The sequence below is a fragment of the Chenopodium quinoa genome, unplaced genomic scaffold, assembly GCF_001683475.1.
Source record: "Chenopodium quinoa cultivar QQ74 unplaced genomic scaffold, ASM168347v1, whole genome shotgun sequence".
Taxonomy (NCBI): domain Eukaryota; kingdom Viridiplantae; phylum Streptophyta; class Magnoliopsida; order Caryophyllales; family Amaranthaceae; genus Chenopodium; species Chenopodium quinoa.
The window spans coordinates 3,942,032-3,965,187 of record NW_018743175.1 but is presented as its reverse complement, the minus strand read 5'-3'; the positions used below and the strand labels follow the sequence as shown (position 1 = coordinate 3,965,187).

The window sequence follows — 23,156 nt, the reverse complement described above, 5'->3', positions numbered from 1 at the left end:
CTCATGAATAAAGCCTATCTACGAAATGTAGTAGATCTGTAGATACGAGTAAATAATAAGAGAATGTTTCAGGTGAATTCTAGTCCTTAGATGGTCATTAAATTATTTTTAGATAGGGCAGTCGTACACCGCTGCAGACAAAAAAGGGAGCAAATTATTATAAACGCAGAGTCCTGAGTAACCGGATAACCAGTCAGAATCTACCATGAAGTAGGTGATAATAGTCATACCCTGCATTCATTTTCAAACAATTCAGAGCACCAGAGTAGTATACTAGCAATTCTATACTTCATTTGCCAAGAAAAAGATGGATTGTAACTTGTGACTTTTCGTACAAATATTTTTAGTTTTTTAGGATGCATGTTTTAAGCTAACAAGCATTACATTTTGGAAATATGTCCAAGACTACATAACACCTAACCATGTCAATAGGTTCCATATTGCCTAACATGACTTATGCACCGTCCGGCTGAACAAAAGGGTTTGCAATCTCATCAGTGCCATCAGTAGGAGAAACCAGCATTACAGCGGTTCCTCTACAAACCTGCAACAAAAATGCACTTGTATCTTAGAAAGATCAAAGCTAATAATTGTCAAGGCTGGGCCTATATATGTAGTGAATGTAGATGCATAATAGACTATATTCTAAAATAATTACTTTGCATAATGGTAATTAATGTCTTCTCTAAGGATACCATTTCTTAAGTTTTACACCAACTGAGACAGACAATCACTAACGTATACTATTGTGTGGAATCATAAGCCACCAATAACTGCCAGTTTTGTATCTACACCTAAAGAAAATCCCAGCATGTAATACAAAGTTTAGAAATTTAGAACAAGAGACATACAATCAAGCCAAGGCGTCTAGTCTGGTCAGTAGTCTTCAATGGATCATCGGCATCTGCAGTCACATTGCACCAAAGTTATACATGGACATACTCATATACATATATATAAGCCATCCAATATGTCACCAGATAATAATTCAGCATCCTTTCACATTTACTGATGTTCACAAGAAGCAAAAATCACAAGGATGTACATGCCCCAGATTGACAGCGTGTCAAATGCAAACATGACACACTATCATGTAGCTCAGAAACCAATTATTACAAAATAATGCAGTAAAAACAAATGTGGCAGACGCAGTAAAAGGGAGCAATATAAACCAGATCTTATAGCTAATCCCTATAACCAAATTCTCAGGGAAGGGGAGGGAGAGGAGACAGCAAAATACGAAAGAAGGCTGTTGATGGCATCCTCAGAGTTGCTGCTATATTTACAGTGACATATCATATTAATCACTCTTTTAAACTCAAGAACATTATAAACTTTTATTCAAAGTATTTGTTATCATTGTATATACTGAATTACTGATGATTTCCAATTAGAATATATATAGGTTGGAGTTAATGTTGTGATGATTGACGAGTATAATCACACACAATGCCACAAGATCAATTAATCCTAAGCTAAACCTTTTTGGGCTGATGGGTAACCAAACTAACTCAATTACTCACACATTGCGATAAACAAAGAAATAGGGATCATGGTCAAGCAGCTTCTTTGGGCAATAATCGAGTTGGGGGATCCAAGGAGATAGACTCAGACAGATGTTATGTAAATGCTTGCCAACACAAATCCTTATGAATATTGCCACAGTTTAACACTAATCCCTGACAGGCTGACAGTCTTATGAGTGTAATTTACATAGTATATAGGAATTGAGATTTAAACCCTCTCTAAAACCCAAATAGCCCATATGAACTCTTAAGTAATCCTGTTATGCTTTGTAGCTCCAAAAACTCACCTACAACTATTTTTGAGGTATTCCTATAAGAAGCATATGAATGATAGATAGCATTTTTGGGGGACTATGACTGATTTGTCTTGAGTATTGGTATAGTTTCGGTCAGCATTCTAAAACCTAAAATCACTCCAATCTTACTAGATTCTTTGTTGACTCCTAGGAAATTCTCGCAACCTTGAGACGAGCCTTCAAAATGGACACTATTACCCCGATAGGATATGGTGATCTAATGTTCTTATAGCAAATAAGAACCTCAAGAATCCTTGTACGCCACTTCAGACACGTTAAGAGTTCTCTGAAATCTTTTTCTAGGTATCATATCAATGGCAAAACCAAGAATATTAGGTTGGGAGAGGACTAAAAATCAAAGTAATCACTAGTGCAATTACTATATTGTTAAAAACAGAAGAAAATGCATGCAGTAGGAAAATATGGCGAGTTTGGGCATCATAAGTCAAAGATAGCAGTTAGCGATTATCAATAATAAGGCATGTTCATCTATGTTCTAGCTTTTTGATGAATTAACCAATGGTTTTTCTTTTTCACTCCAGAAATTCTAGATCAACTCATCAAAAAACCAACATAAAAAATGTGATGTAATTTCTTCGGCAAGTCCACAAGAGACAAGGATTTTGCCAGTATATTAAACAAAAAAACAGCAGTGAAGTTCATACCTCTCAGATATTCAACAGCTTCATCCAGCACAAGGTTCAGCAACTGGTCATATCCCTTAAGTGTCCCAGTCACTGTAAGAAAAAAGCAAATAATTAAACAGGTCACTGCCATTTTTATCTAAGTGAATGACCAAGTAAACAATTTACAAATTCTCCTTCTGTCCCAAAGTATAGTACTATAGTCAATACTAGGAAATAGTGGAAATCAAGCATTTATACAATTAAATCTTTTCCATGACAAATAGCCTTGGCATGGCTTATTCTATTAATTAATATGTGTAGTTATGATAACTAAAATTTAACAATACAATTAGGACAATTAAAACACATGTATTTGACAATGCAAATAGGATAGAGAGCCTAGAGGCAGTAACAAGAAAAGTCACAGGAACCATTAGCTTGACGGCTAAACATTGATCAATCTTTACAAAGTTAACAACTTACAATGACCTGTGCTCAATCAGATATCCCTCTCTAGTCAGGCTCCATAATCAACCAACATCTATGATTAAAATTATTGGCTAACTTATTTCAGGTTACAAAGCAATGCAAATTTCTGACAAAATAATGGCACTATAGCAGATAATATCTCTCCTCAAACCAGTCAATGTGTCTCATCTTCCATGCATGTATGCAGCAAAAAATCTTCCTAAAACTTAACAGATCATTATACCTAGACCTTAACATAATCAAGCCCTTGTGACAATAATTTGGGATTATTTAATGCCACTCGTTAGATCTACACGGAATTATGCCATGTAATGACATTGGCAGTAGAAGCACAATAAATAAAGTAAACAGAGAGCCATACAATTTGTCTAGCACACAGTGACACAGGTATACAGCTGTATAAAGAGCCAACAGAGAAATGCCAATCCTAGATCTTATCAGAAATAAATAATATCCACGTACAAAGCACAACGATCACTTTTCATCTTTTATCATGTTGGTATCTTTGCAGTAAAACTCAAGTTACTGACCAGTGACCAGCTAGTGACCATTCTATTTCAATTTATGCCACATCTATAATATTATTAAAACTCAATGGGATAACATGGTATTGCTATGTGTCATCCTTCATTTAATAAATTTGGCGCTACATGATCAATGACATGTTAAGACCTATTCTTCTACACTAAATATCAAAATTCAATGCATAATTATGATTGAAATATAATTTGAACCACTAAACATAAGAACGACATTTACCATCAAACTATCAATGCCTCTTAATACTTATTGTTCTTAATAAAATGATTTAAACTACGCGATGTAACTTTCTAATTTGACTATAATGCTCCTTATTTCGCAACTTTGTATTAACTACTCAATATTATATTATTGTTTTATTATTTATTATTCAATTAATAAGCATACCTAAATTTCTTTTTAATTTCAACTTCAATTCAATATTGAAATTTTGTAACCGTTGATGGGATCAAATATTTCCACCATATATTTTTTAGTTTACTCCCTATAATGTCTAATCAAAGTGACTAATTAAACAATTAATATTGAATTTTTAAAAAAAATAACTACAATATAATAAAATATAAGCAATGATCCGGGGCATCATCCGGACCAAAACTAGTATTTTTCTTACATCATTTATACATAGTATATTACATATAAAGAAGCCAAAAAAATTATTATTAAAATTGTGCATCGCACGAGACTAATCTAGTAATTTAATGAAAAATACTTAAGTCCCATATTCCGTTATCCAATCTATTAGTTATATCACCACAAACACTTCACAAAGATATACACAATCTGCTAATCACCAAATGGCAAGCACCACAATCTTAACATATAATAGGAGCTATATGCTACTGAAACATTTATAACATTGAACCACTTAATAAGAAAAAGTAACTTGCATTGTTGCATTAGAGAGAAGAGGCAAGAATAATACCTTGCCTTCCACCAGTAAGCTTGACTTGGACCCCCTTGTCAACAAACTTTGCAAGATCTAAAACTGTTTCCTTTCTACTAGACTGGAATGGAGAGCAAGATGTGTTTTTCGTTAATAAGAGGCATAAGCAGTTAGGCACTGAGAGCAAGTGAAGAACAACAGACCCAAGCAAGAAGAGCGCTTGTTAAAATGTTCCATCAAATTAGAAATAAAATGTCTGCTGATATCTATTTAGTCATAAATTTTACTCCCTTTGAGCCCCATATTATCCAGCAATAGGAAACAACTGAACTTAAATTGTAAATGATAAAATCAAAATGACAAGAGGCCTAGCAATGAGAACATTACCATGATATTTATCGTTGGTTATGCAGTGTCCTTGCTGTGAGAAGGCAGCTGTGTGATTATTGAAGGTCAGATCTGAAAATGTAAGAATTTGAATTAGTGATGTACACGGAAAAGTTATCTTTATGCATTCTTTATCTTTTCACCCAATTCAGACAAATGTTCCTTTCAAACCGACAAAAATTGATACGAAAGTAATCCCAGCAATCCAGCATAATGCCCTTCCTTGAAAAATTGAAAGAAAACCAAAGAAAGGAGAGAAGACAAAATAGAAATTTTTTATCAGAAACTATAATTGACCAAGTGATCATACATTTTTTATGTCTGAGATAAACAAAAGTGGGTTGCAGGAAAATTATAAATTTTCAGGGTATATAAAGAGAATTTGCTCCATCAGAATCAACAATAATTAAAAACTTAGCAAGTAAAACAAAAAAAAAAATATGAGTTATGAAATGCAAAACTATTTGGGTACATATTTAGGTACTCAATCATAGCTCATAAGTCCATAACATAGACCATCTGCCTCTCACTTGAAATTCACAGTTACCCTCCATTCAAATACTTTCTGTGTCACTGTTCTGTGTCACTGTTCAGCCAAGTGACAATGACATCTCAGCGTGTTTGGATGGAGGCAGCAGGGAGTGCTCTCTTCTGGGTGTGAAGTTTACCCTAGTCCCTAATCTCAATATTTTTTTGTTGACTAATTCAGTAATTCCAATCCCAGCTACTTAATTCACCGCTCATCACTAATTTTGCTATGAACAAGTTATAACAATTTGATGCTATATTCTTCTTTTTATAGTGCTATTCAATACTATCATCGAATCATCAGTGTTCTTTCTTTCCACTCCCAAATCTCAGGTGAAAAAACTCATTTCTTTGAACTGTATATACTAATTACTAAATAACGAACCCCAATAACCCAAGAGGCCACAAGCCCACGGCTCCAAAGCAATAGTTATATAAAAATGCCAGTTCGGACGAATGCCTTTATACTACACATCAACTATATGAAAGCAATACTATGCTATGGTTTTTCATTCACTAGTCTCCAAGTCCTACAAAATGACTCTTTATTCTTTTGTAGACTGTTCGTCATACATTCATACGATTAGATATCCGACAAATTAAAGCTTCATCCATAATATGTACTAACAACAAATATATGGATTTGCTGATTTACTTTCAATATCAACAGAAATATAAACACCATCACTGAACAAGAGAAGAGCCTATTTTCATAGTTCCGTCCTAGCAAAATTAGGGTTATAAACAAAAGTCTGCAACACATTAACAACCTAATTTGACTTCATTATCGAATTAAGCTCGAAAAATCGCATACAAATCTTCAAGCTTTAGAACATCAACGTATATTGCAAGTAGAAAAATTCTAGCAACAAAAATTGCTCGTTATACTGTTTCATAAATTCAGTAATTATAATCAACAATTCAATAGTCCAACTTAGAAGAACCCTAAATTGAGTACACTGACAAATCAAATCAACGATAGTGTAAAACTAAACCCTAGATTCTGAAATTTATATTCGATAATTAGGGCAATAAATATACATCTTACCTGAGAAGTTGCTACAATGGAAAAGATAACCGTTTCAATGGAAATACAGAGTACACTTCAATGGAAGAGAGAGAGAAGGGGGAGCAGCGCAGAAGTGAAAAGCTCCAAGGTGGGAAGAAACCAAAAACTGAAAACATAGGAGGAATAGATTAGTGACACGGTCAGATCAAAATGAGATCGACGGTTAGAATTCACTCACATTTTAAGTTTTGCTTTTACCCAAAAATAATTACGGAGTATAACCTTCGTATGTAATCAATAGATGGAATAGTAATGTAGTATAACATGACATTTTCGTGAGATATGAGGCTAGAGTAGTTGGCTAGTTCTCCGACTTTTAAGCGTGAGGCAAGGGGTTGAATCTCATCAAACACATTCTAGGAATTTTCGGGTTGGGCAATAGATGATTGATTGAGTCAGGTTGGATCAAGTTCGGATCGGTTCGAGACTTTGTCAAGTTTGAAATCAGGTTATTTCGTGTCAGATTGAGTTTCTAGTTGAGACTTTAGGTCAAATTCAAATCGGGTCATTTGGGTCGAGTCAACTATTGTACATTTAGATATTTAAGTCATTTTGATCTTAAATCAGATCCATTTGAGTCGATTAAGTTTGGGTTCTTTTCAATTCGGATATGTTTAAGTCAATTTGGGTATTCAGTAAGTTTTGATTCAGGTCGCTTCAAATATCATGTTTGTCAAGTCAACTAGTTCATGTATAATTAGGTCAGATCACTTCATATACTTGGTAACTTTTGAGTCAAGTCAATTCGAGTATCGAGTTAAAAGTGGATCAATCCCTACTTTGGATCAGGTTTACTTTAGATTGTTGTTTTCTGCATTGTTATTAAAATCCCAATTTAATCTTAAAATCTTACGGTTTTACGATTCATGTATGTCATTTTACATATTTCTCTTAACTAGAGAAATCCTTACAAGTTTAAAACATGCCTACATAGTTATTTATAAATATATATTGTCAATTATTGGTTGTTTACATTGGTTGTTTAATGGGTAAACAACTATTTAAATATTAATAACTAGGTTTCAAACTCATAATTTAAATATATTTATTTAATTTTGGATATGATGTCTTGATTATGCATGTCGATTTTACGATTTGATTCTGAGAGCCCTTTTTATTCGAAGTAGAATCCCGAACTTAATAACTTTAGTTTCATGTCTAAATACAGGTCTCAAGTCAGGTATAATTGGGTCACACGACTAGATTGCACCTTAATTTGGATTTGTATGTCTCCCATCTAGCCTTAATTTAAGTACATAAGGCTAAATTATAAAATTATATTGTGTTAACTTAGCTCTTTTATAAGTTTTGTAACCAAATGTGGTGCCATATGCAAGTGGTACATGTAGTGGTATTAGTTAGAATACTATTAAAATTCTTACTATTTCAAAACAAGAAATGTTTTACATGAGAATTGAGATTAATCAAGTGGTTTTGGACCTTTTGAATGTCCTCCTTCTACCCCGTGGAGAAGGCTAAAAACCACTGCGTTTGGATAGTTGATATATGTAACACCCTAGATAATCCTTTCTTTAAAATACCTGGTTTGCCCTTTAAAATACGAAATAGGAAATTCTAAGACATTACCGCTACCGTGTAAACGGCTAAGGCAATTATCAACGACACACAACATAAGACTATCTTTAAAACCATTCAAATAAGTCAACTTAAAAAGTCAAATCAAACGAAAGTAAAGTCAACTAAAGTCAACCTACAACTTGGAACCATTATAGGCCCTTAATAAAACCGAAATAAAACTCAAAACCTTTGTGTTAATCTCACAAGCAAAATATATAATAATTAAAGCAACAAAACCACATCATATTCTTATGAAAACTAAACACGATTCGCTCTTCACTCATGGTCATCATGATTATGCTTCCACACCTGAAAACCTCCTCTTTACTTTGTCCCCGCTACTCGCCATTAAAAATGGGCCGTCGTAGGGCCAAGATAAAGACAAGGCCAAACAAACACACAACACATAATCAACAATGTTGATTACATAAGCGTAAACAGTACACACTAACATGCTTTAATCGTATCAACACACAACTTACCTTGTTGCACCTGTGTTCAAGCATACAACACAACCAACAAATAAATAGATAGACCACTAAATTGCCTATTTAATTTGATTACGCATCGAACGGGTTTCCCACCAAATCCTTGCCTCAAATAAATTGAGGTAAACTACACCGTGCAAATGTCGCATGAAGTGACTAGACGTCCTGCGCATAAAATAAATAAAAGGAAAATACAGTGTCCTGTACTCCCAGTAGAAGTCATGGTTAAATATAAAACCCCATAACTCCTCCCCATATGTTCATACTCGAGGTATATACGTTCCAAGAGTTTTGGTGTGTAATCTCTTTCACTTTACGTTGTTTACATATTTTTAGACTTTGTGATGACTCTTAAATCATAACACAATCAATCATAATAAATCATTCAAGCAATCAAACATACCAATTTAATTCTTTAATAATTAATGACCACATAACACTACTAGAAACCAGTCGAATTCCGACAGAAACGTTCCGACGGACACAAAAATCCGTCGGAAAAATCGAAATTTCCAATGGATTTATGTTCCGTCGGATATTTCCGACGGATTTTAGAAATCCATCGAAATTTCTGACGGAAATAAATTCCGTCGGAATATATGAAATCCGTCGGAATTTACAATTTCCGACGGAATTATAGTCCGTCGAAAATTTCCGACGGAATTTTCCGTCGGAATATAATTAAAAACTAAAGAAATTTTTTTTTACCAAACCCTAGCCCATAAAACAGATACCCCCTTCATCTAACCCAAACCTTCTCCGCCTCTCTTTCTCTGTCCTCTTCTCCTTCTCTTCCATGTTCCTCTTTTCTCCTTCGTTCTCCTCTTCTCCTTCTCCTTCTCCTTCTCTTTCTCTCTCCCCTTCTCCTTCTCTTTCCCGTTCCTCTTTTCTCCTTCGTTCTCCTTCTTTCTCCGTTCCTCTTTTCTCCTTCTTTCTCCTTCTCTTTCCCGTTCCTCTTTCTCCTTCGTTCTCCTTCTTTCTTCTGGTTTCTCCTTCGTTCTCTTTCCCGTTCCTCTTTCTCCTTCGTTCTCCTTCTTTCTTCTGGTTTCTCCTTCGTTCTCTTTCCTCTTTTCCTTCCCTTTTTATCTTCATCTCTTTTCTTTCTCTGTTTCTGACACCATTTTCGTTCTCTTTTTCTTTTTCCTTGAATTTTCAACAAGAATGGAATATGTGGGCTGGTGGTCGTCAACAAACAAATAATTATGGTGTTTATGGTTAAATTCGACCATAAAAATTTCAGATCTGGAGTTTTTATGTTCGAATTTAACAATATAATCCCAATTTCGAGGTTTTGGAGGTGGAATTGAAGGTATGTCTTTGTTTTCTTTCTATTAATTTGGTTTGATTTTTTTTTTTTTTGTGGTGTTTGAATTGTGGTCGTGGTGGTGATTGAATTGGAGGTGGAATTGAAGGTATGGTGGTTTTGGTTGGTTTCGGTGGGGAATGGTGGTTTCGGTGGTGGTTGGGGAGGGTGGGGAATGGCAAGGTGGGTGGTGGTGGTTTGTAGATTTGGCGACTAAGGTGGTGGGTCTAGTGGTTGGGTTCGGGTTAGGAGAGTATTTTCAGGTTAGGTGGGTCTGGTGGGTGGGTTCAGGTTAAGGCTGGTAGCTGGTGGTGTGTGGAGGCGTGGGTAGGTTAGGGTTCAGTGGTGGTCGTGGTGGGTTAGGGGGTGGCTAATGGGGTTACGATGGTGGGGTGGGTTGGGGTTACGGTGGTACGTTCTGGTGGGTGGGGGTGGTGGGTTAGGGGGTGGCGGTGGGGTGGGTTGGGGTGGTGAGCAGGGGTGTGGGTACGGTGGATCTGGGTGCGGTAAGGGTTTGGGGTAGGGCTTTTTTTTTTATTGACTTTTCCGACGGAAAATTCCGTCGGAATACACCTCTTCTGACGGAAATTTCCGTCAGAAACCTCTCCAACTCCGACGGAAATTTCCGTCGAAAATTGCGACGGAATTTCAATTAAAGTAAAAAAAAAGCGCCGACAGAAAAAAAATCCGTCGGAAAAGGTCGACCATTTTACAAAGGGTTTTGCGACAGACTGATTCTGACGGAATTCCGTCGGAAGACCATTTTCCGACCGAATTTCCGATGTTTCCGACGGATTTTTTCCATCGGAATCAAGCTGTTTTCTTGTAGTGTAATTTAATATTGAATCCTTTTTAAACTACCTCGGTGTTAAATAACACCTTAAATGCATAAGGCACCGCAAATCCTATTCCTCGGTGTTTAGAACACCTTAAGTGCACATAGGCACCGCAATATAATCTATCCCTGTGTAACAAGACACTTAATAACTCAATTCCCATGCTTAAAGCATCAATAAAAATTATATAAATTACAATTAAATTTTCTTTTTATATATCAAACCAAATTAATATTAAATATGCTCTCAATCATGCCAATAATAAAAGTGTAGTTCATATTCAACATGCCAATATAATTAATTCCAATCATCAATTCACCACAATTAATTCATACTTCACAAATCAATCACCAACATCAATCCAATTAACAATTCCAACCAATACCTATCATGATACTACTTTGGAATTAATTAAACAAAGCCTAGCATGCTTCTATACATTTAAATAATTAGCGAGTACGCGAACATACCTTCAATATGATTTCAAAATCGCCACGACTACACAAAATCACTCACTTGGAAAACTCCTACAACCCAAAGTTACAAAGAGACATTAATACCTATTCAATATAAATTTCCAGCAATATATACACTCTTTAAATCACTTATAAATCCTCTAAAATAAGCTGAAAATTAATTTAAAACCCTTACTTTTATTCCCAATTAATGGTAATTAAAAATCCCTTCAAGACACATAATTATAGTCTTTATATAAAAATTCCAGCTATATAAAACATAATAAATTGCTGTAATTATGTTTTAAAACATCTAATTTATTAGTTTCAATCAGCCACAATCAGTTTCCATCAATATACATTAATTTAGAAACCTGGGGTTTTCAATTTGGGCTTTTTCATTCAAAAACCAAATCTGAAAATTATACATAATAATTATAATCTATCATCATAAAAAATCATCACACAACCCAAAAATAATAATTGAATCAAAGCTAGAATTATTAAAAAAAAAACAAAGAAGATTTTTTTTTATTATTTTTTTTATACAATACACACGCACGCACAGGGGGGAAAGGGAGGGTAGCTGGCGCCACCTCCCACGGTTGTTGCTGCTGCCGGTCCTGTGCTGGCGACGGCGGCCGGCTGTGGTGGTGGTGGCAGCCGGCCACCGTGGTGTGTATGGTGGTGGTGTGTGAAAAAAAAGAATAAAGGAGAAGGGGGAAAATTAAGGGAGAGAAAATAAGAGGAGAGAGAGAGAGTTTACCTTTGGGTATTCTCCACCTTGGGCAAGATCTAACTTGCTCATAAGATGGGTATTTATACCCTCTCTCCAGAACCCTCTTAAGCCTAAATTCCCTTTCTACCCTTAATGATCTCTTCTCCTATTCAAACTAGTCTTTGACTATCCTTACATACCATTGACTTTAAATTTCCTTTTACAAAATAAATGCCCCAAAGTTTTTAAATAATAAAATAAAATATTTTCCAAAATAAATAAATAAATAAAAATGGACCTTTAATTAAATTAATTCTTTTTCAATTAATAAAATACCATAAATAATTCATTTCAAATTATTTAAATACTTCATAAAATAATGATTTAAATTAAATATGTATAAAAATATGAGGTATTACAATATAAGTTCCAAGGTATCAGGTTTTTAGATAATAATTAATTAGCATGTTAATTATTAAATACATTTATACAGGGTATAATGAGTATACTTAAAGGGAATATCATGATTTATGGTCCATCCGTACTTCAAGAAACCAACTTGTTACTTGAGTCTTAGATTGAAGACAACTTCATCCCATATACTTGCAATTTCATCTATTATTCTATTACGAAGATTTTACTTCAATAATTAGTTAAATATCCTATTCATTAAGTTAGAAAAATCTAAAAAACTGTTTTTTTGTATTCTATAAAACCAAATAATTATGTCTTTAATTATTTTTTAATAAAAGGAGCTCTTAGGACCCATTGACTTTACCTTATTTTTTGTTGAAGTGAAACTATTTTTATTGAACTGAAATATTGCTGAACTTAAATTTTTATTGAAATGAAATTAATTTTATTAAATTGAAATTATTTTTGTTGAACTGAAATTATTTTTTACTAATTTTTTATTATGTTTTTTCTTTAAAGTTACTGAATTTTACTGAACTAAACTTAATTTTGTTGAAGTGAAATTATTTTTATTTAATATTATTTTTTTAATGTGAATTTGGCAAAATCAATTTTTGATAGCCCAATGTAGCATAAGTAAATACGAGTACATTGGTTTACTTTGGTTCATGAATATAACGGGTTTTACACTTTTACCCACCCAAATTGGCCAAATACCCAACGCAGACGAATTACGGGTACAAGGAATGTTGTAACACTTGTAACTTTGTACGTAAAGTGTAATCATGTGAAAACATTTCCTTAATAAAGTACGAATGTCCAATAATAGAGATGGTACCGGGAAATTGAAAGTTGAGCAATACTGTATTAATTTGGTAGGCCCACTAATGTCTGTCTATGGTCTACCAATACCACAGATTCACAGCAGAATTGATTACGAGTACTTCTTTTGGGCTTTCCAAAACTCCACCTTCATTGTGGACGAATCTGTTCATTGACGTTCTCAACAGTCAACACTAGTGAAGAGTGGAGATGCATTTAACATTTCTTGCAACAAAATGTCACTTGCAAGTTTGCAACTAACCTTCTTAAGAATCTTAACATGCCACTTTAGCCACTTAAGAAAGTGATTAGAAAAGGTATTGACTATTGAATGAACTAATCTTAAAAATTAAACAGTAAAAACTTAACACTTTATTCTTATCGGTGGTATATTTATTTTAAATAATTTATTTTACTTACTCATACACTCCGTACCTTTCTTAAACTGGTTGAGTGGTTGTAGTTGTTTTGTTATATGAACATGTGAAGTGCAAATAAGTACCCGTAAAAGAATCAGGTCATGAATTGGGTTTGTAGGGATATAAGTTTTAGTAACTTTAGAACAAAATTACCATTTGTTTAAATTCCACCACCAACTCACTAGTGAAACACTGAAACTCTATTTTCTAACTTTATAAAACTATAAGGTTGAGCAATGAGCACAATCTTTAACGGAGTCTATCAGTGACACGTGTATGATTCTTAATGAGAAGAGTATAAATTAATGAATGAAGTACATTGTTGTTTTACAATCCATATTTAACCAATATCTAGACTTACCGTAATGGTTATGATAGAAAAACATATGTTAAATACAAGAAGTATTATGTACGGAGTATACGTTTAACAATATATGATAAATTACAGGTTAATTGGTGTTAATGTGTTATTAATCCTTAATCATTTTCTTTACTCTTCATATTTGCAATCTTTAGAGTTGGATTTATCATATATTTTTTTTTCCTATATTATAATGATATTTTATTCACGTAAGAAAGTTTCCAAAATAGGGACGGATAGAAGTAGTGGCTTGTTAAAATAGGTTGTCTCTTATGGCCAACAAAGAGACAAAAAGTTTAGTACCATCAATTGTTTTCATGAGTCGTTTTAATAATTAAGGTGGAAATGTGGGATAGTTGGTGCAAATAATTTCTTACAAATATAATTTTATTGCCCGACATTTTTTGCTAAGACTTCAGGTGCAGTGGACTATCTAACTATCTAAGTGACAACTACCAGTCACCATCACGATTCTTACTCCGTCTAAATTCATCAATTTCCATTTTTATTATTAGCAATCATTTTCAATTTATCATCACTAACTTACAGATATAATTATTATGTTTACAATACTATAATATCATAATAATTACCCCTTTACTATTTTTAATTAGTTTCACTAAATATCGTATGGAGTAATTATTTTTTATTGTTAATTTTACAAAGGGAAAAGGGAGCATATTATTAAGTTAAAAAGTCAAATTACACAAGGTTGGGTTCTGCCAAGCTAAGGCCAACATCCCTAACGGAGTATGTAACGGACTAACGGGCATGAAACAACAAAAACATGATCCACCCCATTCAAAGGCTCCAATCTAGCATCAACATCCCCATTCTTCTAATGTAATACAAGAAAATAACATCAAATCGTCGACATCTAAATAAGTATCTTCGATGATCATATCACAAGGCACCTTACTTCCTCGCATAAACTTAACAAATCCTACAATGTAAAGCGTTACTTCGTATTACATAATGTCTTTATTACGTTCAAATATTGATATAATTAACTTTTACTTATTAACAAATAAGATTTCATCAAAAAAAAAAAAAAAAACAATGCTGAAAGATATGTATGTGTTGACAATCATGTATCAAATTAAAGTAACTACAAATACAAAGGGAATGATATTAATGAAAAAAAAAAGAATCAAAATTATATAAATAGAAAATATATGCTGATTTAAGGTTGGAAGTGATAAAATAAAATTGATCTTTTGATTACTGGGAATAGATATAACTTACATAAAATTATGGCCAAATACCTCTAAGGCTACATGATACTCCGATCTCATGATTTTCAATGAGACAATGAACAAGTTCCAACCTAAAAGTTTGTTCTTTATGCGTCAGCGTCTGATTTAAATATTATATTATGTAACAATTCAACGTTAAAATTACTTATAAGTTAATTAATTGCAAGCGTGTATGCAATTTTAATATAACAGTACCTAATTGTAGATTCTAGACAGACAAACAATGATCTTGACAAGATGTCATAATAAATTCCATTATTTATTTAATTTTTTTTCCTGCATTTCAAGTTCCTTTAATTTCAAGTTTCAATTCCTCCTCCCCCAACTTGAAAAAAAAAAAAAAATCCTATCAAAACCCTTTTAAAAAAAGTGTTCCTTTCAAATAAATAAATAAATAAAAGATTAAAACATTTAATACTGGAACAATAAAATCGAAGTAATTCATCAATATAAAATTTAATTTCAGCTAGGTTTATGTTTTTGATCTTCTACTTTGCCCTTATCCAGACTAGCTATTTATTTATTTATTTTTATATCAGTGATGATAGTACAATTACTGCCTTGTTACTTGTGTCAAATACTAGAATAATAATGTCCTCTAGATCCAAACATACGAAGTATAACATACCCATCTCACCCCTGGGCCTTGGCTACAATTAGAAGAATACTTGCACAGTTGCACATATCTCATGTCATTTCATTTAATTTAATCAACCTTGAGACAAGCTTTAACAAACATTAATTTTCAAGTAGACAATCTCTAGTTGATTTAAGTATGAGGGTAAAATCTAAGGTTTAAATTCAAATTCCGGTCGCATCATCGTTTTTATATTTCTCACTACACCAAAAACATCACTAGTAAGAAATACAAAATAATCCATGTTAGAATTGTTAACAATAATAGAATACATAGTAATTGGTTTGACAAAACGACAATGTATTAATAGGATTTAAGACACGAGTAGCCTTAACGCGGAATACTATTAAAAATTGCCCTTGTTTCTAATTACCATATAACAATCATTCATTTGACACTTTGCCTTAAAAAAGCTTAGAATATTTCATGCCCACTTAACTCTAACATGTAGCCATATTAGCAGAATAAAAATGTCTTAATCCACTAATTATAGCAAGATAATAAATACTTTCATAATGTGTTGTCAAAGCATAATTGAACTGGTTAACCATGGTTAAACATTACTAGTTATGTGCAGGGGAGAGGGAAACTGTCCTAACTCCATACTTATTTCTTACCCTTTAAGAGAGAGAGAGAGAAAAAAAAAAAAAAAAAAAAAAACAAAGAATCAAATTCCATTTTTTGAAAGAAAGAGGGAATCTCGATGATTTTCTGTCCCTAAATCTGAATTCATTAAACAGTCTTTAAATTTAATTTATTATAAACCCCATTTACTTTATACTAATATTTTACAGATTATAAAGTTGAAGGAATCTCAGAATTGATTAATCTCAGGTTAATACAGTTTTTTTTTTTATTTATTTTTTTTCTGCAAATTTTTATGATGAAGCTTTAAATAAATGTGTTATTTACTTATTTAGTGTTTATGTTGTTACATTTGTTGCCTTTTTTATGTCACACTTCTTGGTTGCTATTTTTGCTGCACCCACTACTATCACCACTTGTCTTCATTTATCTGTTTATGTGCTCACATTTTCTGTACTGGTTCATTTTTTTATTTACCAGTTTTTTCTGGGAAATAAAGTGAAATCTACATTCATATAGAATTTGATTGCTTGATTTGTTGAAGAAAAGGTGGTTTTTTGCATTGCTTTTTGCTGGGAATCTTGAAGGGGTTGTGAACTTGTGACTGGTGAGTTATTTGTTAAAAAAACTTTCTTGTTCTTATTTTTTGATTTGATTTGGTTTCTAAGTGATCTTCAATTGGAATATTGACATGATTTTCCTTGTCTTGAGTTTGTATAACAATCCCTTTTTTTGTTTATACTGCTGCCCGTTAGCCGGATTTAGTTGTCATATCACTAGTTCAAATTACACTATCAACGAGACAGTTAATATCGAAGTGAGGGGGTATATGGTTAAGAATTTTTTTTGGTGTGATTCCTTCTTTGTATGGATTTTATGTTTGATGCAACTTTTTTTTTTTTTTTTTTTAAAAAATTTTAGATAATTTTTTTCCTATGTTTGCATGATTGGGTTAATGAGTGAAGTTGGGGAGAAAGCTGAAATGGGAAACATATGGGCATGGCAGAAACAAGGGTTACAAACACGAGTATTATCTGGACTGTGTGCTAAGAATGAATTTCTTTCTTTTTCCTATCCTTTTTTTTTTTTTTTTTTTTTGAAGATGTTAGGGTTGTTGTTAAGCATCTGGCTTTTTATGTTTGATGATGGGATCTGAAACAACTTTGGTTTCAATTTTTACTGTGGTGGAGTAATTAAGCATCATTATTCTGAAAATTTGTTGCAAAAATTTTATGAGTATATTTTAAGTTAGGCTGAAATGCTGTGGCATTATGATTAATTGGCTTTTTGTATTTTCATGAAAGTTATAGGATAAAATCAGTGTCAGGGAGAAGGAAACATACTTCATTTGCTGCACATACTTCAGGGAATAGTTGTATATCATGGTATCACGGTCTTATTCGAACTTACTGGATTTGGCTTCTGGCCAGTTCCCGAGTTTATGCCGGGGGGATAAGAGGTTCCCTAGGGTAAAGACTGTTGCTGGAGTATTGTCTGAGTTAGATGATGAAGCTAGCAATAGTGTTAGCTCTGATGCTCCTTCTTCTGTCAACCAAGAGCGTGTAATTATAGTGGGAAACCAGCTTCCTCTTCGGGTACACTATAAATCTGAGAGTGATAATGGAGGGCGGTACTTTAGTTGGGATCAGGATTCACTTCTTTTGCAGCTTAAGGATGGTCTCGCTGAGGATGTTGAAATTGTTTACGTTGGGTGCCTCAGAGAACAAATTGACCCAAGTGAACAGGACGGTGTAGCACATACTTTGTTTGAGAACTTCAAATGTGTCCCGACCTTTCTTCCTCCTGAACTCTTCACCAAATTCTATCATGGCTTCTGCAAGCAGCATTTGTGGCCTTTGTTTCATTATATGCTTCCTCTGTCACCTGATCTTGGTGGTCGTTTTGACCGTTCCCTTTGGCAAGCGTATGTGTCAGTAAACAAGATTTTTGCTGATAAAGTTATGGAAGTGATCAGCCCTGATGATGATTATGTTTGGGTCCATGACTATCATTTGATGGTACTTCCTACATTTTTGAGGAAGCGTTGTAATAGGGTGAAACTTGGGTTTTTCCTCCATAGTCCTTTCCCTTCTTCTGAGATATATAGGACTCTTCCTGTAAGAGATGAAATTCTGAGAGCACTTCTGAATTCTGACCTCATTGGTTTCCATACTTTTGATTATGCTAGACATTTCCTCTCATGTTGCAGTAGGATGCTAGGTCTTTCTTACCAATCCAAGCGAGGTTACATCAGTTTGGAATATTACGGTCGCACTGTTAGCATTAAAATTCTTCCTGTTGGAATTCACATGGGCCAGCTAAAATCTGTGATGAATCTTCCTGAGACAGAAGTCAGAGTTGCTGAATTAAGAGAACAGTTTAAGGGTCAGACTGTCATGCTTGGGGTTGATGACATGGACATCTTTAAAGGCATCAGTTTGAAACTTTTGGCTATGGAGCAATTGCTTCTTCAACATCCTGATAAGAGAGGTAAGGTTGTTTTGGTTCAAATTGCTAATCCAGCGAGAGGACGTGGTAAAGATGTGCAGGAAGTTCAATCTGAAACCAGTGTCACGGTTAAGAGAATAAATGCAATGTTTGGTAAAGCAGGATACAGACCTGTAATACTGATTGATACTCCACTTCAGTTCTATGAGCGGATAGCTTATTATGTGATTGCTGAATGTTGCCTAGTCACAGCAGTTAGGGATGGAATGAACCTTATACCTTATGAGTATGTAATAAGCCGGCAAGGTAATGAAAATCTAGACCGAGCATTGGGACTAGGACCCACAGTACCAAAGAAGAGCATGCTGGTTGTTTCTGAATTTATTGGCTGCTCTCCTTCACTCAGTGGGGCTGTTAGGGTCAACCCTTGGAACATTGATTCTGTAGCTGAAGCAATGGAGTCTGGCCTAACTATTCCAGACTCTGAGAAACAGCTGCGCCATGAGAAACATCATAGATTTGTGAGCACACACGATGTTGCATTTTGGGCTCGTAGCTTTTTGCAGGATCTTGAAAGAGCATGCAGGGAACATGTTAAAAGAAGGTGCTGGGGTATTGGCTTTGGACTAGGATTTCGAGTCATTGCTTTGGATCCAAGTTTCAGGAAGCTTTCTCTTGAGCATATTGTTTCAGCTTATAAGAGGACAAAGAACCGTGCTATTCTTTTAGATTGTGATGGTACCATGATGATGCAGAGTTCAGTGAGCACAAATCCTAACGTGGAGGCTGTTAAAGTCTTGAACAGCCTGTGTAAGGATTCAAAAAATGTTGTCTTCCTAGTTAGTGGAAAGGACAAAAGAAAGCTATCTGAATGGTTTTCTTCTTGTGAAAACCTTGGCATTGCAGCAGAGCATGGATACTTTGTCAGGTAGATGTGCCATTTTTGCCTTTTGTTCTTTAGATTATTTGATTTTTAAATACCAATACCATTATCAAATGCCGCCTAAGGAATAATGCTCCCTACATTTCCCAATATCTATTCTGTAGTTTTTGGTCTTATAGATGAAATGGGAATGCACTGGTTGTAAGATCGATAGAAGTCGGGATCTTGGCAACCTTACCTTTAGAATAAGCTGTCTGTTAAAGACAGTAGTAGATGAAAGAAAGAGAGAGGTGTAGAAGGGTGAAGCACTACTTTCAAGCCAGTGGCCCAATAGACTGCAGGGAAATAGGGAGTGGCTGGAGGTCATGGCCCATGGCCGTGGGTAATGAACTAATGATAAGGCTTTTTTATTATTATTTTTTTTAATTAAATAAATCATTACAGTAATGTTTGTGTATATCTTCAATTTTGAGTGTTTCAGTTAAGCCCTTTTGTGTCATAAGTATAATCAATTAAGACTAGTAGAGACTTTTTCTAAGAGACGCTTAAATACAGAGACTTGAAAATAAGTTAGGAAGTTGTAAAGGTGTCAGCCAATGTAATCAACATACAAACTGACTATAAATGTAATATTAACACAAAAGGGAACATATATACTGTGAAAATGAATCTGTGGAGGTAAACTCTAGTTTACTTATATATTTTTTTTCCGACCCAGGTATGATAATGATGCTGATTGGGAGATTTGTAAACCTATTTCGAATTTTGACTGGAAACATGTGGCTGAGCCAGTGATGCAGCTATATGCTGAGACAACCGATGGCTCTTTCATAGAGACAAAAGAAAGTGCTCTTGTATGGAACTATCGGTACGCAGATCGAGATTTTGGGTCATGCCAGGCAAAGGAGCTGCTAGATCATCTCGAAAGTGTTCTTGCCAACGAGCCTGTTTCTGTAAAGAGTGGTCAGTACATTGTTGAAGTTAAACCGCAGGTTTGTCATCCTCTGCTGTCTTACTAATGTCTACGTATGAACCTTTATATATGTATGGAGTGATTACTTGTAATCTCTATGCTATATACGAAGTATGAAAGTTAAGGGAGACTAGTAGTTGTTCCTGTATGAGTCCTGCACCAAAAAAAATAAAAATAAAAATAAAATTTTAAAAATGGCATGTCTCATATTAAGACACTTTATTTGAGACACATACTAATTATTTTTTTTTAGTGCAAAAGAGGGGCAAGGCTTGACAAAGAACAAGGAAATACTTAGAAGAAATAACTCGTGGGCCTTAGCTTGTGGCAAGGCCACACCTACCACATTGTCTTCTAAAATTCTAAACACTAAAGGCTTTACTTGAAATATTAGCTTACTAGGTTGTTTAACACCCTAAGTAATAACTGTTGCTTTCGCTTTTCTCTCATGATATAGTTGATAAATATCTGAAACATTGACTTTTATATTTTAAGATAAATTGTCACACAAAATAAGACCTTCACAAGCAAAAATTGACACTTACTAATGAAGGAAGGGAGTAATTTTATATTGAAAGTAATTAGATTTGATATGCTATTTTCGGAGTTGTGACCCTGTCTGATGTCTTGAAAACTCTTAATGAGCTCTGTTCCATACATGTTTCCCCGCCCCATGTAAAAATGCTCCACTGTCTTTCTTATTTAGATCAAATACAATGGTGAAAAATGCTGTTAATGTGTGTGAAAAGAATTGTCTTACAAGTGAAGTCCAAGATGTAGCTCAAGTGAGAGAGATTCAAGTGTAATTAATGGATCATCAGGGTATAAAACACATATATTGGTGTGCTACTAGATGTATATTTCCAAGAGATTGGGTAACTAAGTTATATTAGGCTTTCACCTTATATTTTATTTCTTGTCAGAGTAGTATGAGAGTGCATAGTCACATACCTGTTATTTATGCTAGCCCAATTTTACTCCATCATGTGACTGGGGACTGCCATTGACTTAGGACTGTTGGAGAAATGGCTGTAATTCGACCCTGGTGTCTGCAGAGTTTATGTCAGTAGTTGGACAGCATTGCTAGTTACAAGTATTTTTTTAGGTTTTGTTTGTGTATTTGATACTTCAAACTTTAAATCTTCCGTGTCTAGTTACAATTTTACGCATCCACTGATCCGCACCATATGCCCCAGCAGTCCAGCATCCTATATTTTGTTCTTCTGTGTTACAAAATCTTCTCATACAAGTTGATTCTGCTTTGATATTTTGACATACAAGGACTGATTAAGATGATATACATTTGGACATTCATGATAAGAAAATCATCTGCTCCCAGCCTCCCAGGTCTGATTCCTTTTCTGTTCACAGGGCATTAATAAGGGTCTAGTAGCAGAACGTCTCTTTGCGACAATGCAGCAGAAGGGGATGCTCCCTGATTTTGTTCTTTGCATCGGTGATGATAGGTCAGATGAAGACATGTTCGAGGTTATATCAAGTGCAAGAACAACTTCCTCGCTCTCACCTGTTGCCGAAGTATTTGCCTGTACTGTTGGCCAGAAACCCAGCAAAGCTAAGTACTATGTTGAAGATACCAGCGAGATTTTAAGGATGTTGGAGGGGCTTGCTTCTGCCTCAGAGCAGGCAACTACGAATGGTCTACCGCCCTCTAAACAAGGCATCTTTGATAAGTAAGGGATCACTCACTTTTCTTCTGTTCCACCATGTACAGTGATAGGTCCTGATTTGTAAACCAAGTCTACATCATTTCCTTAGGTATTTAGGTCTCGTTGTTAAGTCATAATAGTGATAAAGCTTTAAAGGAGTTCTCTTTCGTGTTATAGATTGGAAGGGTGATCGAGATTACCTGATATTTAGAATGATTGTACGGTGAGCTTATTAGTAGATTGATTTTCAATGGGGGTATTTAGATCTTGTCGACTCATATTTGTGAGAATTTAATTTTAAGTTTAGCGCGAGCTGGCACGGTCGTGGTAAAGTCAAAGTTATAAGTACAATGTCATCTATAAGGATTCTTGTAAACGTTTGAGACGGTTCATAAATAGTATTGATCCTAACTTAAGCTCTTTTATCATTCACTTAATGCTCGATATCGCACCTACTCAATTATCTGAATATATTCTACGGTGTAGATAGAGTCATAAAGGGCAATATTATGTACTCCGCACTTTTGAAATATGTAATTAAAAATAAAATAAAATTTATTGACTTCAGCAAGTGATGGGCATGGGCAATCATCCTGCATCCAAGTTCCAATCTCCAATATGAATGAACAGTAATAAGTTGGGCCTACCTAAGATAGAGCTCTCCAAATTTGCGAATGAGTTATTCTTTCCTTAATTAATGTTAAGGCCCAACTATTTATTGCAAGGCCCTCTCGAGTGAATAATGTTATTTGTATAATTGCATGTAACAAGTTCAAACAAGTAACAGCTACGGTTTAACAACTAACAACCTAAGCAACAACTTCACAACATCTATTAAATATTACTAAAATAGAGTATGCTGATATCACCACTGCCTACATGTCGCTCTCTTAATAAAAAATTTCCCGCATAAATGCAAAGATGACGCCATTTATTTATTTATTTTATTATTTATTTATTTATTTA

At 34.3% G+C, this 23,156-nt stretch overlaps 2 protein-coding genes across 6 annotated transcripts; one reads left to right on the top strand and one right to left on the bottom strand.

The window, feature by feature from the left end:
• Positions 1-266: 266 nt before the first annotated feature.
• On the bottom strand, positions 267-6,482 carry LOC110732568 (sm-like protein LSM7). The gene is made up of 6 exons (XM_021912528.1): positions 6,327-6,482; positions 4,751-4,822; positions 4,403-4,484; positions 2,488-2,559; positions 852-904; positions 267-544 (listed from the first exon to the last, which is right to left on the bottom strand). Exons 2-6 carry the CDS (start codon positions 4,751-4,753, stop codon positions 455-457), a joined length of 300 nt encoding a protein of 99 aa, XP_021768220.1. The 5' UTR covers positions 4,754-4,822; positions 6,327-6,482; the 3' UTR covers positions 267-454.
• A 9,608-nt stretch (positions 6,483-16,090) lies between these two features.
• On the top strand, positions 16,091-22,622 carry LOC110732567 (alpha,alpha-trehalose-phosphate synthase [UDP-forming] 5-like). Of its 5 annotated transcripts, none has more exons than XM_021912527.1 (5): positions 16,091-16,468; positions 16,769-16,826; positions 17,530-19,595; positions 20,269-20,542; positions 21,895-22,622. In XM_021912527.1, exons 3-5 carry the CDS (start codon positions 17,602-17,604, stop codon positions 22,216-22,218), a joined length of 2,592 nt encoding a protein of 863 aa, XP_021768219.1. In that variant the 5' UTR covers positions 16,091-16,468; positions 16,769-16,826; positions 17,530-17,601; the 3' UTR covers positions 22,219-22,622. The 5 variants fall into 5 exon arrangements, with proteins under 5 accessions (XP_021768219.1, XP_021768216.1, XP_021768215.1 ...); XM_021912524.1 differs by having other exon boundaries at positions 17,524-19,595; XM_021912523.1 differs by having other exon boundaries at positions 16,700-16,826; positions 17,524-19,595.
• The last annotated feature ends 534 nt before the right edge of the window (positions 22,623-23,156 follow it).

Bases quoted from the DNA above. Each gene is read 5' to 3' on its own strand.
- LOC110732568 (XM_021912528.1), bottom strand. The intron at 2,560-4,402 runs GTATTATTCTTG...TTTTTCTTACAG, and splicing joins GCTTACTGGTGGAAGGCAAG to TGACTGGGACACTTAAGGGA. The intron at 905-2,487 runs GTATGAACTTCA...ATGTGACTGCAG, and splicing joins AGCTGTTGAATATCTGAGAG to ATGCCGATGATCCATTGAAG.
- LOC110732567 (XM_021912526.1), top strand. From the start codon at position 17,602: ATGGTATCACGGTCTTATTCGAACTTACTGGATTTGGCTTCTGGCCAG. The intron at 19,596-20,268 runs GTAGATGTGCCA...TTTCCGACCCAG, and splicing joins GAGCATGGATACTTTGTCAG to GTATGATAATGATGCTGATT. The intron at 20,543-21,894 runs GTTTGTCATCCT...TTCTGTTCACAG, and splicing joins TTGTTGAAGTTAAACCGCAG to GGCATTAATAAGGGTCTAGT.